The sequence below is a fragment of the Petromyzon marinus genome, chromosome 8, assembly GCF_048934315.1.
Source record: "Petromyzon marinus isolate PM22_M1 ecotype Great Lakes invasive population chromosome 8, UKy_Petmar_22M1.pri1.0, whole genome shotgun sequence".
NCBI classification, from domain to species: domain Eukaryota; kingdom Metazoa; phylum Chordata; class Hyperoartia; order Petromyzontiformes; family Petromyzontidae; genus Petromyzon; species Petromyzon marinus.
Genome location: NC_133674.1, coordinates 13,399,832 through 13,419,227, shown reverse-complemented (window position 1 = coordinate 13,419,227; position 19,396 = coordinate 13,399,832). Strand labels below are relative to the sequence as shown.

The 19,396-nt window shown below is 42.3% G+C and overlaps 1 protein-coding gene across 4 annotated transcripts in view; it reads right to left on the bottom strand.

Moving 5' to 3' along the window:
* Positions 1–2,710: 2,710 nt before the first annotated feature.
* Positions 2,711–19,396, bottom strand: part of LOC116940240 (E3 ubiquitin-protein ligase MARCHF1-like) — a 177,118-nt gene continuing 160,432 nt past the window's right edge. For 3 of the 4 annotated variants that reach the window (XM_032949741.2, XM_032949742.2, XM_032949739.2), the window contains 3 exons: positions 12,334–12,514; positions 6,049–6,196; positions 2,711–4,468 (listed from right to left, as the gene is read on the bottom strand). In XM_032949741.2, coding sequence (XP_032805632.1) covers positions 4,170–4,468; positions 6,049–6,196; positions 12,334–12,514 — 628 coding nt within the window. In that variant the 3' untranslated portion in view covers positions 2,711–4,169. The remainder of the gene's footprint in view (positions 4,469–6,048; positions 6,197–12,333; positions 12,515–19,396) is intronic. The other variant, XM_032949740.2, reaches the window with a different exon arrangement.

The window sequence follows — 19,396 nt, the reverse complement described above, 5'->3', positions numbered from 1 at the left end:
TGTCACTTGCAAAGTCAACCCGACATGGAACGGATCAAAGAAGTGATATATTGCCAAATTGTAGAGCTATACATAAACTAGCTGCAACATTTAGTTGCTGATTGCCATATAATTTGTGTTTACGAGGTCATTATAAACATACATGATTTCACAGCTGGCGATTTTCATTAGAATTTTAGCTAGTGAATTAATTATCAAGCAGTGGCCTTTTTATGGTGTCCATAACCATGACTGGTTGACGTGATATATCACTTTCCAGTGTCCTATCATCAAATTGAAGCTAAAATTGTAACTTACAGTATTAGCATACAGCTGAATCATTGTGGTGATACAATGAATTTCAGCAATTGGGTCATGCATATCCAGTGATATGGGAACTACTGCAGTCAAAATATAAACATGTCATTTTCCGAATGTGCATGTCCAAACATGAAAAAAATCGTTCAGCTGGAAGTGAGAAGTGGGACAGGACTCTTCAAGATGCACTAGAGCATATTGCTGTTTATTTTACAGTAAATGATTTCAGCCCCTTCACCCAGCATGTGAACGCATATAAAAAAAAGTAATCAGAATGATGACGCTTGTATGCAGTTGTACAGCAACTTCTGAGTGTATTGCAAATTGTGTTATTGGCTTTGGACCAAGTTTAAACAGCACAAGAAGAATGTGTTCCAACCTATCTGCCTATTTATTTAAAATACTGATTATCCCAGTTAAGCCTTCAAAACCCGCTATGACGTGTTTTGCATTTGTGTGCAACCACCTTCAATTGTTGAGCAAAGTGTATTTAGTTTTTCAACCATTCCCCACGTTTCATTTCCATTGGTTGTTACTATTACTAAATTGACTGTCATCAGAAAATCTAATGGGAATATTTTTTTCCTACACGTACGTTAATGCCTGTATTTCTAAAATACAATTTTCACAAAACATACTATACAACAGACATTCTTCTTTGCTCAGAGAATTTCTGTTTTCGTGCCCCCCTGATGATACACAATGGTTATCTCATCCTAGACTACCCTGGACTTCCCCCAGCGATGCTCCTCTCGCTTCTGACTCGTTTTGTCAACCCTCTCAGTTCTCATTTAAGCTACAGGTGGCTGTGGGTTGAGCAAAGAGGGCCGAGCCGTTTGAGAGCCACCCTGTCAATGGTCGAGAATAGAAAGAAGCTGGCTATTCTGTCACGAGTCCATCGACCAGGCCGTTTTCAAGGGACGTGGGAATGCTGGCCCTAGGAGCTTGCTGGAACCAAACATGATCCATTGACTCTTGGCGGATCCAAAACGCATGGATCCAGCACTCTGTGGGAACGTGCCGGTCCTGCAATCAGCCAGCAACCAACCCAGTGAACATGCAATTTTGGGCCAACGTTGGCATGTGCTTTAAACCATGAGACCAGCGTTCTATGTTTACTGGAACGTCAATTTCACATCTCTGCGTTTAAGCAACGTTATTAACGACTTTTTTTTCAACAGTGCGGTGAACCCCCTTACGAGAGAGATTGTGCTGAAATAAGGATTGAAGGTGGTCCGTTATATGGTATTGATATGTAAATAGTAAGTCGTTAGATATGAGGATAATAAGGGGCGGGTCTGTTAATATAACATAGTCAGAGGGTGAGCCTGTGTTTTGCTGCAGTCGATACCAATCTACAACACAGGGTTCCGTGGTTGTCCTGTATAGCTCCACGATTTGATTTCGGGTTGTACTGCGTGTTGTTCACATGATGGGAGCCTATTCAGGAACTGTACACGAGTACTGTATTTAATTTCCCGAATAAGATCCCGGCACGTGGAGCAAACCGTCGGACATCGTGTCGAACAATGTGTGGTAGAACTCGAAAAAACACAGCACCAATTGACCAATCTGTTCATAAAACAGGTTCTGGCTACCGGACGCTACCGATTGTACAATCCCCGCAGGGATGATGATGAGCTGCCAGCTGAACCTGAAATGTGCGCTTTTGATATCTCAATGATCTCACTCGTGAGCCAAGTGTTATTCTGGCCTCAAATATTCTGATTTGTATGCATCTGTGCTGCAGTATTATAAAGTAAAATTTTTGTCGTAATAAAACTATCCAATGCCACAGTTGCTCTCACATACAATATAAGACTCCTTTAAAAATGTATTGTGCAGGTCGGCAAACAGTAGTTTCAAAAAGAATGAGAATTCATGAAATAAGTGGATTATATTTTTCCTCTGCCACTGCAATTGAGTCTGCACATTGCTTTCATGGCTCAATATTACGTAATATTGCTACTGCATTTGATCAAAGAAAAAAAAGCACATGAAACCTCAGTTAAAGTGGCTTATTATTTATTTATCATTTGGACGCTTGAGACTGCAATTGGTTGAGATGAAGCTCACAGAATTCGTTCACTTCTGGTTGAATCATTAGCTTCCCCGTGGTTGGGGGACGCCCGGGTACTGACGAGGGGGCAAGACTGGAACGCTGAAGCCAGTGTCCCAATGCAATAAGTGTCTGACATCTTAATGACACCCGAGGTCCCCATGAAAATTGCAGTATCTGTTCAGTCAAGCATTGCTGGACATGTTGTCGTAAGTGTCTGTTGTGACAGCTCCGGTGAGCACGATTGGCTACGTAGGGTCCGATGTAAGTTATACAAATATACAGATGTCACTGGCTGTGCGCGCACAACAGCCAAAATCACACTGGTAGAAAAAAAACACCCGTTAAAGGAAATAAAAACACGCATAAAACTGGAAATTTATTTTAAATTCATTCCCTCAAAAGTAACACGTACAGTCAAAATAAACCCAGCTGAATGAATACCTCGGTGTATGCATAACTTGGTTTCACACATTTGTATTCTTTGGGTCTTTCGTTATCTACGTGACTTTACCGAAAGACCCAAAGAATATGAATTCCTGCAGTCACGAAAGCTTTAAGTCAAGATTTCATACATTTTGATTGGACATATCAAACCTAAGATGTTTATTATTTTCAGCAACGTAAATTACGCCTTTTTTCTAAGCAATAAATAAAATATTTGGCTAGATTTTTTTTTTCAAATGTACACATTTTACATAATTACTGTATGCAAAGGTTGACATGTTATATAGTGCTAGGATTATTGAACTGTTATTGTTTTAGATCGCAGACAACCTAACATCTTTACTACGAACAAGCCTCTGTCTTGTTGTAAAACAATATAAAACACTGCAGTAATATTAAACATAAATGCAAATGTACACATTTAGCCACTAAAATAAATTCATGTAATGTTTTGATGCGAAAAAAGTGCACAAATCGAACAAGTGGAAAAAAACAAAGTGTTATTTTTTGTTTGTGGTATGTTTAATAAATTGCAATGAAACTACTTTAGCTTTATGAAATCATGTAAATGTCATCACTTTGATGATAGATTGACCACTGTTATAAGCAGTACAAAACCAGGAAAAGCCACTAGACATTAAAACAATGTTTAAAGCATTAAATGCATTGAATCAAGTTAACTGTACAGGCTTTGACTCATTCACGTAATTCCAAATAACTCAATAAATGTATGCGTGTGCTCATTTCAAAGTCATGCCTTTGACATAACTTCTAAGGAAATATATGCTCCTTGTCTTGCTTTTGCTTGGTGCCAGTAGATGTTCATTTACTCGCAATGTGGTCGGCTGTAGATCTGAAGAGCCTTAAATTCACTCCATACAGGACAAAATCCATGAATGCACTTCACAGGACCCTTATCACTTCCCACTACATTTGCCACACCCCCTCACAATCTTCGTGTAAACTCGACCCTCCATATTAGGTCTTGTTTGGCCTAAAAAAAATAGCCAAGTCCTGGGACAACAGTCAAACACTGCATTTCTTGATCAGCATTTATAAATGTACAGCGAAATAAACGTCTCAATTTAGAGCTCTCTATACTGCAATGTAGCCTTAACAACACAATTGCCTTCTTCTGACCTATTAGACCACTGTGCTGACATTGTGATGTGTTTTCCGTTGTGGCGTCTTCTTGATAGTTAAATAAAAAAAAAACCCACATTAAAAGAGTCGCTCACATTCATTTAAAAATCGAACACACATCTATTGATAAACTTCGCTCTCCTTCCAAGCTCGACGTGGAAACACATTTTCGACAAAAAAACAGAAGTCACCACCGCATCAGGCAACTCATGTGGTGGATGCCTCACATGGGAAGGCCCTCTGCCCTGGGGCCTTGCAAGCTCGTCTCTGATTGGTAGACGACGGTGGCGGGCTCCTTGAGCTCCGATCCCGCACGCTCAAAGAGGGCGATGGTGCGGTCGTCTGGGCTCTTCTTGCGCGCCGTGTCGGGGCAGTTCTGCACAAAGATGACCCTGTTGTAGGCTTTGAGTCGGCGCCAGAGCTGCACGTACACTTTGCACTGCACGTACATGAAGACGAGGCCTCCCGTGAACCCGATGGCCACCACAATCAGCTTGGTCCAGAACGGCCATTCCAAGATGCCTGAAATAATGACAGCACGCGCCTCAGCTAATGACACAGATCAGCTCCTTTGGTCGATGTGCTTGAGTGCAAATGTCTCATCGGATTCACATTAATGGAACATTTACATTATTGCATCACTTGATGGCAGTCGACCCCAACGCCCCGGGGCTGCCCATCCTGGCACACGTCTCTCCGCCACCCACCCGGCGCAATGCTGCAACCCTCCGGGAAGTCTTGGTAATCGAGGAAAACAGTCGCCCCTTCCCATTCATCAGGGCCTTAATAACCTCCCTCGTCATCACTTGAAGTCACGCAAGCCCTTTTGGACCCATGCGCTTAACCTGAAACAATGCGAATTCAACTCTGATGAAGCTTGTAAAGCTGAATGGAGGTCAAATAAACTCACAAACAAACACCGTTTGAAAGACCCCACACAGAAGATCCCTGGTTTTCATCTTCCACAAAGCTCACGGTTCACCCTAAACTGCATCCGTGCAAACAATGGCAGATGCGGATACCTGATGCACAAATGGAATATTAAAAACTGTCCAGTGTGTGACTGTGGTCATCCAGAACAGACCATACAATGTATAACGATGCAATGCCTGATCCACAAATACAAAGGAGACATCGCAGTGACGCACTCCACTGCTCCTGATGTGGTTGTCTGGACTTGACCACCTGAATGGGAAACTGTAGTTGTTGCTCTGCATCTACATCAGCTATACGATAGAATAAGTGGATGACTGCTTCATTCTGAGACATGCGATAAGAGGATTTGCAAGCCACGTGATATTCACATCGTCAAAGCTGCCAACGGAACAATGCTAAATGTATAATAAAAACATTAGTGCAGTCAAATAAAATAACTAATACGATCATTTCAATACACTCTATTTGAAAATGCATGAACCCCAATGAGTTTAATCTATTCTCATTGGCAATAAAGCCTTGGGTAATAATCACCATATCAACAGTTTTTACGACTGTAACTTCTATATCAGTGTTATATCTGAAATATAGATGTTCTTGTCAAAAATAAAAACAACGATGTTCTTGTCAAAATTATGTTACATTGTCGAGTGTGTCCCCTTCACAGCAGACAAAGAACTTTCTGGAATTTCCTACAGGCGGTTTCACAACGGAACCTACGATACTGCCAAAATAAGTAGCCGCTGGCCAATTTATCTGCGAAAATTTGAATAGAAAATATGTATCAGCAGCATCCCCCCCCCCCTGCAAATGGCTGTTTTTTTGTATATACTGTTTGCGTTTAGAGTAGCTTATGTCTAGAGAAGCTGGCTGTCATAGTTTGGTCAAATGTGATGTAACAATTAAACCATAGACCAATGTATTTATTTTTAAATTCTTAAGTAGGAATGCTGATCCTCGAAAGATAGATTTTGCTGAAAATGAAACAAGTAACTCCATCACCAACAGTGACTGTTTTTCACATTTCATCTGCAGATTTATTCTGAAGAAGACTGGTTCAACAGGCTGGAGAATGCAGCCTTCCTACGAGCGGACAGTCTGCCATTTCTGCCACACGACTCAATGTCCGCAAAACTGGTCGAGACATCTATGATTACGACTCTCACCGTTCTCCTGCCCGTGCCGTATCTCCTCCGCTGTCCGATCGATGAGCACGTACAGTGACCACACCACACAGGTGATGGCGATAATGTGGAATGTGACGGAGCAGATTATTTTTCTCCGTTCACTCGTGGTCATCTGCAGTTTCTCCCACTGCAGGAGAAAGTACAGAATCCCATGAGCAGGTTGTCCAGATGCCCTGGTATACAGCGCATAGCATGGGGGAGGGGTGGCCGAAGACTTAGCACGCCCTTTAAAAAAATGTACAGTCAAGTAAAAATATGTTGGTACAAAAGAAATGGGCATCGCAGCCTTTCCGCATATACAGTGAGGGAAAAAAAGTAATTGATCCCCTGCTGATTTTGTAAGTTTGCCCGCTGACAAAGAAATGATCAGTCTATAATTTCAATGGTAGGTTTATTTGAACAGTGAGAGACAGAATAACAACAACATCCAGAAAAACGCATGTCAAAAATGTTATAAATTAATTTGCATTTTAATGAGGGAAATAAGTATTTGACCCCCTCTCGATCAGAAAGATTTCTGGCTCCCAGGTGTCTTTTATACAGGTAACGAGCCGAGATTAGGAGCACACTCTTAAAGGGAGTGCTTCTAATCTCAGCTTGTTACCTGTATAAAAGACACCTGTCCACAAGCAATCATTCAGATTCCAAACTCCACCATGGCCAAGATCAAAGAGCTCTCCAAGGATGTCAGGGACAAGATTGTAGACCTACACACGGCTGGAATGGGCTATAAGACCATTGCCAAGCAGCTTGGTGAGAAGGTGACAACAGTTGGTGCAATTATTCGCAAATGGAAGAAACACAAAGAACTGTCAATCTCCCTCGGCCTGGGGCTCCATGTAAGATCTCACCTCGTGGAGTTGCAATGATCATGAGAACGGTGAGGAATGAGCCCAGAAATACACGGGAGGATCTTGTCAATGATCTCAAGGCAGCTGGGACCATAGTCACCAAGAAAACAATTGGTAACCCACTACACCGTGAAGGACTGAAATCCTGCAGTGCCCGCAAGGTCCCCCTGCTCAAGAAAGCACATATACATGCCCGTCTGAAGTTTGCCAATGAACATGTGAATGATTCAGAGGACAACTGGGTGAAAGTGTTGTGGTCAGATAAGACCAAAATGGAGCTCTTTGGCATCAACTCAACTCGCCGTGTTTGGAGGAGGAGGAATGCTGCCTATGACCCCAAGAACACCATTCCCATCGTCAAACATAGAGGTGGAAACATGCTTTTGGGGTGTTTTTCTGCTAAGGGGGACAGGACAACTTCACCGCATCAAAGGGAAGATGGACGGGGCCATGTACTGTCAAATCTTGGGTGAGAACCTCCTTCCCTCAGCCAGGGCATTGAAAATGGGTCGTGGATGGGTATTCCAGCATGACAATGACCCAAAACACACGGCCAAGGCAACAAAGGAGTGGCTCAAGAAGAAGCACATTAAGGTCCTGGAGTGGCCTAGCCAGTCTCCAGACCTTAATCCCATAGACAATCTGTGGAGGGAGCAGAAGGTTCGAGTTGCCAAACGTCAGTCTCGAAACCTTAATGACTTGGAGAAGATTTGCAAAGAAGAGTGAGACAAAATCCCTCCTGAGATGTGTGCAAACCTGGTGGCCAACTACAAGACACGTCTGACCTCTGTGATTGCCAACAAGGGTTTTTCCACCAAGTACTAAGTCATGTTTTGCAGAGGGGTCAAATACTTATTTCCCTCATTAAAATGCAAATTAATTTATTACATTTTTGACATGCGTTTTTCCGGATTTTGTTGTTGTTATTCTGTCTCTCACTGTTCAAATAAACCTACCATTAAAATTATAGACTGATCATTTCTTTGTCAGTGGGCAAACGTACAAAATCAGCAGGGGATCAAATACTTTTTTTCCTCACTGTAGATCGGGTCAGCTAGAGTAAAATACATGATATATTTATGTTTTACACTCTCAACTAGGTTTAATGCATACCTAGGAAAGCGTTATTCCAAGCAATAATCTAGGATTTTTGTAAGTTTGATCCAAGCGGAATATTTTGTAAGGTTTTGACGTTGATCTGCACAAGAAATGCCATTAACAGCGAATGTCTCGTCTGCATTGACTCTGTGACAATCACAGCTGGATCCCATGATGGCCTTGCTGGAAGTGGTTCGCTAGCCCTTGGCAAAGCGAGATACACTGCTGAGTTACAGCTCACCTGAAGGGTCGGCACCTCTGAGGACATAATCAAGGGAAGATGAACGTCTCACGATTACAGAATAGGGGAGAACTACATATACATGTACTGCCACCTTGCGAAGTGGATTATTATGCAAATGACAAAAACAAGGCCTTTGAATGTCCCAGGAAAACTCATATTTCTTAGGATGGCCACCTCAATAAGAGTATGATCCAGAGAAAATCAGGACACGTGGCAACCCTCCTCACTTGGCTGATCAGGCTGCTGTGGGAATTTAGGTCATGCCCATCAGCCTGGTTCACAAACTGGACTGAGCTGGTTTCTAAGCGTTTGTAGGAATGCAGTAATAATACGAGTCGTGTTACGTCAGGCAGTGCAGCAGCATTAGGGTTCCTGTAGTTTTTTTTACGTGCAATATTAAGCTGCCATATAATTAATGAACAAAGACAAATGCATAGAAGCAAGTGTTTAAAACCAGTGGTTCATAACCTGGGGTGCACGCACCCCCCTGGGGATGCGAGACATGGCCAGATTTTTTAGAAGATAAATAATCGAAACACAAATTAAGCATGGGCACGTAAGTACAACTACTTTGTTTCAAACACACGTATTTATTTACATTATAAATGTTTTAACGAACGAGAACCAAAAGGGTCCAAAGCTGCAGTAAAGGTTAAGAACCACTGGTTTAAACTACTACTGTATTTTTGCTCTATTTCCTCAAACTGGCGACCTCTGGACCACTCAGAGGTCGCCAGTTTGATGTACCGGCGTGGCAGTTGAAATATCCGGCAGGGTTCTTAAATCCCCTCCCACCCCCAACCTTCTGTCCACCCAGAAGTATATAAATGGGTACACCGCAGTCAATCAGCAGGTCACGTGTGGTGGGGTAAAGTGTGGGTACTGCTACCTCTTCCAAAAAGTCTGTCCAGTGTGGAAGAGTAGGTGGAGTACCCGATAGAGTCTGTCTGCAGCTCCCCGAACAGCTCCTTCTAGCAGATGCTCTTCCTCCAGCAGTGGTAAAGAGCAAGTAATTTCAGGGCTGCACATTCAACTTTCTCAGCTTTCTTGTCGGTTTCTATTCAGTGCCAAGGCCGTCGTAGTTATTTTTTTATTTTCAGAAGGTTACAATATGTCGCAATAGAAGTCATTTTGATGGCCGTCAAGGTCACCTTCCTTAGCAGTCTGCAAACAACCTGAAGCTGCATACATCAACTGTCGATCAGTGTAAAGCTTTGTGTGGCTACATTAGCTTGCGCACGTGGGTACTTGTGATGTCAGCATCTCAAACAGATGCTGTAGAGCACGGTATAAGTAGACTTACGTAGCATTGTGGGATTGTAATGCCTTTTAATACACTTCTTCTTACGTTTTATACTGTCATATCTTATCATTAATGCCAATGTATTCTCCAACCCATTATTTTTTTGCACCACAAAATACTAAAATGTATGTACTTTCGCACCATACGCCGACTTAAATATATAGTGCAGCATGCATTGCGTAGCTATATATTAATGTGTTGTAATGGCAAGGCCTATAGATAATGGCAATGTGATATTTACTTCTCATACAATCTAGAGTACTTATGTTATTAGGGTACGATTTAACCTTTGTTTGAATCCTGCTCATGAACTACAGCATGAATTTTGATGAATGACATAGCTCTTTCAAAAGGTCTTGGTCTCATTAGAAATATAACTGCCCTTCGTGGCTCGTCCGACCTGATTTTTACTCCAAATGTCCAAACCTTTTGTACGTGTAATGAGTTTTGTGCAATGAAACAGACATTGTATTACTGTGATTTCAGTTACATTCATGAAAAGTAAAGTATACATAAAATCTTGATTTGAAGCTTCCGTGACTGCAGGAATACATACTCTTTGGTTTTTTCGGTAAAGTCACGTAGGTATAAAATAAAAATAAATCACGACGTTTCGGGCGCAACACAAGCCTCCGTCATCAGGTGGGAAAACATAATCTGCTGCTGAGGCAGACTCTTTTAAAAGGTTTGAAATGGGTGTAGCCCAAGGGTCATAAAGAAGTGGCCGGGGATAGTGATGTTAATGTGAGAAGTTAGCATGTAACTGTAGAAAAGGAGGGTGAGCATGAAAGATCTAAGAGAGAGGCATAGCGAGAGAGACAGAGAGTCGGAAATAACAGCTGACATAGGCAGGTAGGATGGAAACATCACAGTCAGTTAAGACTTTACCTGGTTAATAACGTCCTTCCAATGATTGCTCAATTTGTACCCATCCTCTTGGTTGAAGTAGGTTTCGTGTGAGCCCACACCGTTAAAACAATGATCGGCAATGGCAGAGGTATTGGTCCTACCGTGTTTCAGATCTGCCTTTTGTTCACGAACGCGGTCCGAGACATGTCGTTTCGTTTCCCCAATGTAACTGCTGTAACTCAGTTTGTAGACACCAGGGTATTGCATGTCAGGAATCACATCCTTTACAGATGGGATTAAATCACGGATTTTGTGTACTGTGTTGAAACGAACCTGGATCTTGTGTTTGTTTAAGATTTTAGAAATATTTTTGGTAACCCATACATAGCAGGGGTTACCAAAAAGATAGCCCTCTTTTTGAAGTAGCTGTTCCCAGGATATTAGAATTTGACAATGTCTTTACATGCTGTTCTCTCCTCTTCAGGAATCGTGAGATATTTTTCTTCCCATGATATGCCCCGGTTGTATGTACCTTCAAAGGTGCTAACCCCACTGTTAACACTACATCTCTGAACGATTTTTAGTTGGCGACTTCCAGATATTTCATAGCTCACCAGGCTGCAAAGCTAATCTACTGTATCATGCGTATTAAGGTACAGCGGAAAGTCATTACACTGGAGCTTCAGATTTGGTTGAACTTGAGGAGCGAAGAAAAGAAAAAACTAATTAAGTTCATGCCAAGTGCAATGGGCAAAACCACAGTGCTTGACAGAGGTGAATGTCAAGTAATGACTCGGATAAAGATCACTTGTGAAGTGGTTTTAGGTGGACTTTCCACCGAATATAAAGGTGAAAGGAATATGTATCATGTTCCATCATGCCCACTGAACCACGTTTGTATGCACGTGTGCGCACGTGCGTGGGCAATGGTAGTGGTGGTTAGGGCACCCTGCTACGAACCTGGCGATCCGAATTAAGATTTCCACTCATGGTCAACATCGGTGATGCATATCTCAACCGGTCCTGGGCCTCCCCTAAGTTTACTCAGCCTTTAATGAGTATCTGATGCAGTGTGTACAAAGCAGCACTGGGGAGACAAAGGTGGCCGGGTGTGATCATGGCCACACCACCCCATCATCTGTCGAGTGTTGGCCTGCAATAGGCACTCACGAACGCCACTTGCCCAATCAGTGTGTGGCAATGTGCGTGTGTGCTTCTCAGACTTGCTTGGTATCCAGGGCCGCAGTGGGTTATTGAGAGTCAACACCGTGAAACACATTACTTTGCGTGTGTGTGAATATGCTATACATAATGCCATACCTGCATTGTTAGCAGGCACAATACGTTAGAAATTAATCGTTTTTAGACAAGATTGAGGTATTTTTCAAAAGCATGATTGCCATTATATAAAGGTAAAATGTAACTTGTATTTGGAATGGATGTTTAGGTCATGACAAGGCCCAGAGTAGCATGTAATAAAAAATATAACATCGCAGTGTTATTAAATATACAATACTGTATGTATTCTTATGTTTCGACAATCAACACGAAATCTTATTTCTTAATGTTCACCATACCAGTCTTTAAGAAGAAATACAGCCCTGTGTTAATCCACAAATTGATGAAGGCCTTCCCACACCGTGTCGGTCATGGGCCTTGTATGACCACATTTCCCCGTACTAGCCAGTGCGGCTTTGGCGTCGGGGGAGGCAGCCAGGTCCGGTTCAGACATCGCTCGCGCACTGACGTTTCCCCTGGCCGTGACTCAGTCTCCATCCACCGGGTACATAGCGCAGCGCCGATAAACGTCGCTGCACCGGCGTTTCAACCCCCCCCCCCCCCCCTCTGGTCCCTGAATGGTTTAACGACGGCGGACCGCCCTCGTTGTTGGGACTGAGCCGAAGCCAAGTGGCACACACCTTGCGCAGGGGCTTGAGTTTGCTCTCCATGATGAAGTCATACTTGCACAGCTCGCAGCAGCGAGTGTCCGAGCTCTTGATCCACTGCTGGAGGCAGCTCTGGTGCACGAAGCGCAGCGAGCCCGTGCAGTGGCACGGCGTGATGAGCCCGTTCTCCTCTTCACCCTCGCAGTGGCAGATCCTGGCGCAACACGGGCACAGCAGCGAAACGTCAGTAGGTGGAGAGAAGATCCCCCCCCCCCTACTCTGTTGGTGAAGACCTATTCAAGGCGGGAATGGTGCAATAACAAAGACAAATGTCCCCTGTATATCCTTAACAGACTTAATTTCTGTTAACGAGCACCTATGAGGGCCAGCACAGCTCACGGACGGGGAGGGGGGTGGGGGTGACCAGCACCGTTCCAGGCAAACCTGGTCTCCCCAGTTCTGATGTTGACACAACGTACCGTGGGTGCACATGTTGGACTGGGTCAACCTCGAAGAGGCCCAGGACCAATTCAGATATGCATCACCAATATTGGCCCTGGCCAGTAATCGAGCTCAGGTCGCTGCGGTCACAGAGCGAGCAGTGCCACCAACCACTGACCGGCAGCCTCTTTGCAATGTTCAGCGCTTTTAAGAAAAAGGATACTAAAATTCTAATAATCAGCAGATGCTGCCGATGCGGAATGCCCCCGGTATACGGCAGGGATTAGTCCCTCCCGGAAGTGATCCAGAAATCCATCATTTCGGGATCGGTTGTCCCACGGGTTACGGGAGGAGTCACCAACCATGGGTAATCCGCTCATTTCAGGGACTTGAGCATTATTGGAGTATGATTTTCATTTTGCTGTAAGGCAATAGTTTATAGAGTCACCCCTGCAGTCACTAGAAGTGCTATAGTGCCAAACAATGTAAAAAAAATATTATTGTTACCCTGGATCACGACGATTAATAAACTTACCAGTGGGTTGAATGTTTCTATGCGAACTACTGATTAAGCTATACAATACGTCAATCCTGATTGCCTCAATGTCCTTGATATTGGAGCATGCCATCATTTTGCTCAATAGGCTATGGCTGTGTAGCTTTTGAATAGTATAATGAATTGTCAAATCATGGCCGTGCATATGTATACTGCATTCTCATCCGCGAATGGTATATAATGTAGGCACGCATTCTCAGTAACTAATTCTCATGTCACATTTGTTGTACAGGAATGCACTCCATGTGCAATAACAGAATACTCACCCCACCTACAATTGTCACATAAAGCACACCGGTCGCTGCATAGGTAACAAAGTAAATTTTTTTGTGAATTGCACCAATTTTGATAAAAGTGAGGTGAGGATTGGGGAAAACCTGAACAAGGCGTTGCATAACACTCCAGTGTCACAAGGTATGGCGAGCCTTGATCAATTTGTTCCAACTTTTCAGCCTAGAAACACTGAGAATTTTTTGCACAGCATAGATATGTTATTTTAATATAAGGAATGGGAGCGGCTGCAATGGCTGCGGTATACAATAGATCACTGTAGCACATTATAATGGGGTGTGCGATATCAACGAGTGAATGGGGCAGTAGGCTCATGTTCATTTGCATTGCTGGCCGTGCACAACAAAGGAGTTGGCAAACACCATCTATAATGCTGTCAACGCCGTGTCTCAACTGCTCATAGTACACGTTGGTAACACAGCCCTCATTAGACTTCAGCTCATAAAAGCAGTCATCAAAATACAATACAGCAATGGAAATGTTTCAGCTGCATAATGGTTCCATTCTTATTCAGCATCATCAGTACGAGTCAGTTATTCACTGTCTTATTATGCCTAACGATGGCTATCAGAAGAACCAAAAAAATTAGAATGTCTCTAAAATGAAACAACTAAAAGCATTAGCGCTTAAACAACGCAGTTAAACTCTTCCAATAGGTGACCATTTTATCCAGAATGTTTATTATCTGCGGTCAAAATAAATCTGTGAAAATTCCCATTATCTGCGGCTTGATTCTTCTAATTCACACAAGAGCAATTACCCAGGAATGATTGTGGCAGGTGGTAAATTCATCCTATAACTGCATCCTTGTACAAGTATTGGGTTCCATGGGTAAGTGGGGTTTGATTTATCAATGGGTGTCACAGCCCTGACAGGAGGCTGCAATGCAACCCACTGCGGTGGACAAATAGGGGCGATCAGGAGCACCTGGTTTTTATCTCATTAAAAAAGATTTCCAATTTTCTGTGGATGAGAGGATGCCTAAGCGCCTATGAACAAATCACCTGGAATATGCCCCAATTGCAACGGATATGAGCTCAGCAACAGTGTTTGGATGGGCAGCCACCAGGCATAAAATGTGCAGGCTGAGGTCGGGCTACACGGTAAGCAGAGGACAGTGCAACAAAATGTTGTTGCATTGCATCCGTTCCCTGCCTTTACTGACTCGCACTGACCAGCGCGGTGAAGTATGATAAAACACTTGACCTTTGGTGCTGCTGTACCTATGAAAGCTACAGTTGAGGGACATTGCACGCTATACCAATTCTCCATATCTTAATATATCCGAAATATCACGGATAAACGGAGTTACTTTTCACAGATTCAAACAAAAATATATTTACCCGTGAGGATGGCAATATGTGCAGGGCCTAAATGCACATTCGCATTGTGGCTTGTCTTTGATTTTCATTGACGAGCGAGATGTGCACATCGGTGTTCATTTTCTGATTGGTCAATGGTTATACCAGTGTCTTCAACGAATGTCAAAGCAAAGGGGGTGCAATGTTTGACAACTGTTATCTGAGTTTAATTATGAGTAAACAGAACCACCACACCACTTGAAAACTGATTGAAGAGAAGCTTCACTGTATCAACTTCTCAAGCCAATGAGAATCCATTCGATGGAATAAGCGAGCCAATAAATACACAAAGCACACACACGGATTGGAAAACACAGCAGTGACAAATTGATTTTCACTTGACGTTCACTCCAAAGGATGTGTTCTCACCAGTGCCACTGTGCCAGCCACACATCGTCTGATGGCAGAACGTACACGCTACACGGTGTCTCGTACACGTATTCCGGTGGGAGTCATGTATTCTCGTGGGTATTTGTTGCTGGATTCCCTCCAATGCAGATACGCATGGCATCCAACACAAAGGCGGCGGCAAAGCGTTGGGCGACGAGCGAAAAACATCTCTTCACCGACTTGTACTCGCGCAGTGAAACAGCCATGAGCTCCTCCTCTGCTCTCATCTCAGGAGGTGGCAAAGTGGTTGAAAAATTGCATGCACTCACCTCGAAGTTCAAGGTCCACTGCTTTCAGCACACTTGTGAGCCCCAGTGATGATGCGTGTTTGTGTGTGTTGAGCTAGCCTCAGGGAATTACAGAAGCTTGCTTGAAAAAAGGCCATTGTATGCCAGCATCATGGTGACCTTGTGGCAGTGCTTTACCAGAACAGTGCTACAAATTGTTTAAGTTAAGCAATCTAACAAAGTTCTCTTTTGGGAATTACGTCAAGGCTGACTAATTTCATCGGAACATACCATAACTGGAGTCTGCAAAGTAATTAAATGAATAAATGCATGAACAGGTGAATTCGTTTTGACGATTTAGCCAGGGAATTTTAAGCGGGCATTTAAATAGCTTTGGGGAGCATGCCCACCGCTGAAAGAATTTGCTCAAAGTCAGCCACTATATTCCTGCAGCCATCTGCTCCTTTTTATAAGGCATTGTCAAAGTATCCCCATTTGCTATAGGCTGGACATCTCGGGATGTTTAAGACCCATGCCATTGTTTTCGATGCTGTATATGTTACCACTGACCCCATAATGCTATTTTTAAATTAACCCATGACATTTGGTCAAAATTGTGATTTTTTTTTATAACCATTACTTAGGTTTACGTAACGAAAAACATCGAAAATCCATATGGTTTCTGACCTGGATAAATAAAATGTATCAATCATTAGGGGTGGAAAGGTCGACATTCAGAGAACCCCCTTTGGTTCTTTCGGTAAAGTCACGTAGGTATAACAAATAAAATAAATTAAATCACGACGTTTCGATTGCAACACAAGTAATCATCATCAGGTGTGAAAACTACAGCAAGAACATTTTCTCGCAATTAATTTATTTTATATGTTATACCTACGTGACTTTACCGAAAGAACCAAAGAGTATGAATCCCTGTAGTCACGGAAACTTCAAATCTAGAATACAGAGAACATCTCTCTGAAAGAATAAACAATGACCCAACAGCCTCCATTGGCAAAGGCTTTGTGACTAAGACACTGACACCTTGACACTTTCATCAAGACACGTTTAAGGAAGCTTCAAACAGCCCTCGTATATATTAGCCGACACTATAACACTGAAGCATGAACAATATATTACGTATGTTAACTTTTTTTTAATGAATTAACAAAAATGTGGTCGTATATACTGGTCGCCATCATGCCTCCACCCCGAGGCTTAACAGTTAGAAATCCATCTCAAGCATTTGTGGTTCTGCTGGGAATAAAAACTCTTAGAGCATGCCATCACATAGTAAGGACATGGGTCTATCTGGCTCTTTGCTTGAAGGTTAGCTTACTGTATTTTCATTCATGTCAAAAGCATATCATAGGAAGCTAAAGTTCCCCCCAAGACGGCCTTCATGTCAACAAAATCCATGCAATATAATGGGAACAAGTTCTATTTGAGATCATGTAATGGCTACATGAATAAATAATAAATAGAACAGACGCACAGGTGAACGAACTGTTAGATAAAACAGACAGGTGGATTGACAGCTGAACTGATAAGGAAGCTGTGTGGGCAGACATGAAGCCTGACAGATGGCGACAGATAAATGCCCGGGACAATACGGTTGACAAATGGATAGACAGAGATATGAAACAACTAATAATAGATGGACGGAAGGAACAGATACATGGATGGACCATAGAAAGATGACGAATAGAGAGAAGAATGAATGGGTATAGATGGACATGCAAATTGGAGAAAAAAAACTACAAAAAACATTGAGAGATAAGGATGCATGCAGGGTTGCATTAATGCACGGATGATATCAGCACAAGTATATACAGGCAGTCCACAAACATTCCAGACATGCACTCCAAATTCTTCTCACAGACTAATTTATTGTGGCCTGCAATATTAGACATAATTGATGATTACTCTGCTGTGAATACTGAAATGCTGGCTCATTTTATTCTTGTTTTTGTAAAACTCTTCCTACAAAATATTATCATTGTCTTTTCCTCCTAATTTTCTCATCATTGTCTCAGAGTGGCTGAGAACTTTAGCATTGTATGCGATTTAACAGCTATTTACTGCAATCAGTATACTTGCAAACCTCTAAGCCTCTGAACTCTGGATGGATCCAATGTTTTCAGGTTTAAGTGATACACGTCACTAACGTTCATCAAGGTACACATTTTTTTTTAAACAAAGCACTTGCCTATTTAAAATGTGGGGTCACGGCATTCTGTAAAACACTCATGAGAAACAAGTAAATAAAAAAGACGTTGGCTTTAGATGAAGCCTGTCAGTTAAATTGCCTCGAGTCTTGCCTGGGAAACGTGAGCTTTCTTGCAAAGTCAACCCTCGACTTCATGACGCAGGGATGATAATAATAGTCTTAATCGATATCATGTGTTTTTCTTTTAGTGGCAACTACATTTTTCCGTACAAGTAAATCGGTGCAAAATATTCCCAGTTCAAATGTTTAATGTCACTGCTTTGTTATTTCGCACTTACGATTAGCACGATTGGCTACGTATGGTGCAAAATAAGTTAAATATACATACATTTAATAATTTAAACATGTTCAAACTGTACTGTATAAATAATCATCTGCTGTGGTGAGAAGATTTGTAGCATTTTTTCGAAAATAATTAACATTGTGTTTCAATCTCAGTTGTAAGTCATAGCTACATTTGACCGGTAATTATTTCAGGTTATTCTACACACAACTGTTTAAGCAAAATGATATGTTTTAATGTCACGCCAAAGTCAGCAGAGAAAATGAAGAGCTGCATTGGAGCAGGCTTAAACTTGGGCACTGCTCACCAAAAGCTACACTGGCTGGCTTATCCACTTTCTAATACTGTATGTCCTGTGACATTGGTTTCAAGAACGGGTCCTACAGTTATTCGTGGCGTGGTGGAGTGAATGCCACTTTAATTGTTGCTAATGTCACATGCATAAAGAGTAAAACTCGAGTCAAACTCACAAAGTGTCTCCCTGGCAGTGGCACAAATCGTCTCCAGTGGTAGCTGTAAGCTAATGACACACACTGCACATGCCTGTGGCAGGTGCCAGTCTCTCCACATGACAAAGATTTCAGCAAAATAAATGTTTTACTAACTACAGTAAACCTTGGATTGCGAGTAACTTGGTCTGCGAGTGTTTTGCAAGACGAGCAAATTTTTTGAATAAATATTAATTTGATAAACGAGCGAGGTCTTGCAATACGAGTAGTAGCATGTATACGCTTTGTCTGCTGAGCGTCACGTGATCACAACTGATATACGAGTGCTTTGGATTACAAACGTTTCCGGAACGAATTATGCTCGCAATCCAAGGTTTTACTGTATTCTTAATTCATTATTATGATGTTGCATAGTAAGCTGATTTAAACATCTTGCAGTTATACATTCCAAGTTGGCCACCCAAATAGTACGACGTTTGTGATATCTCTTTACTTGAGTGCCGCATGAGAAATGTAGCTTAGAATGTCACTGCATTGACAAACGCAAGAAGCCATATAAGGCAAAGCTAGGGAATGTGAATAACAAGCCACAGGAAATGTAGCAGACACAGGAGGAGCCACAGTTCTGTTACATGCAAGAGGTCAAGCAAAGGTTTTCTGAGAAAATAAATTCATATATCTTGGCAGGGAAACCTGTTTGGATTGTTTCCAGATTTTCTGTAGCCATTTAATGGAAAGACTAATAAAACACTGGCTTACGGGCAAAAAAAACGCCTGGGCTGTATTATAGATTCCTGTCAACACGGATGTACATGTTTACATGTAACTGTTCTGGGCATCCTGGACAGAGCATAGGGTCCCATTGATA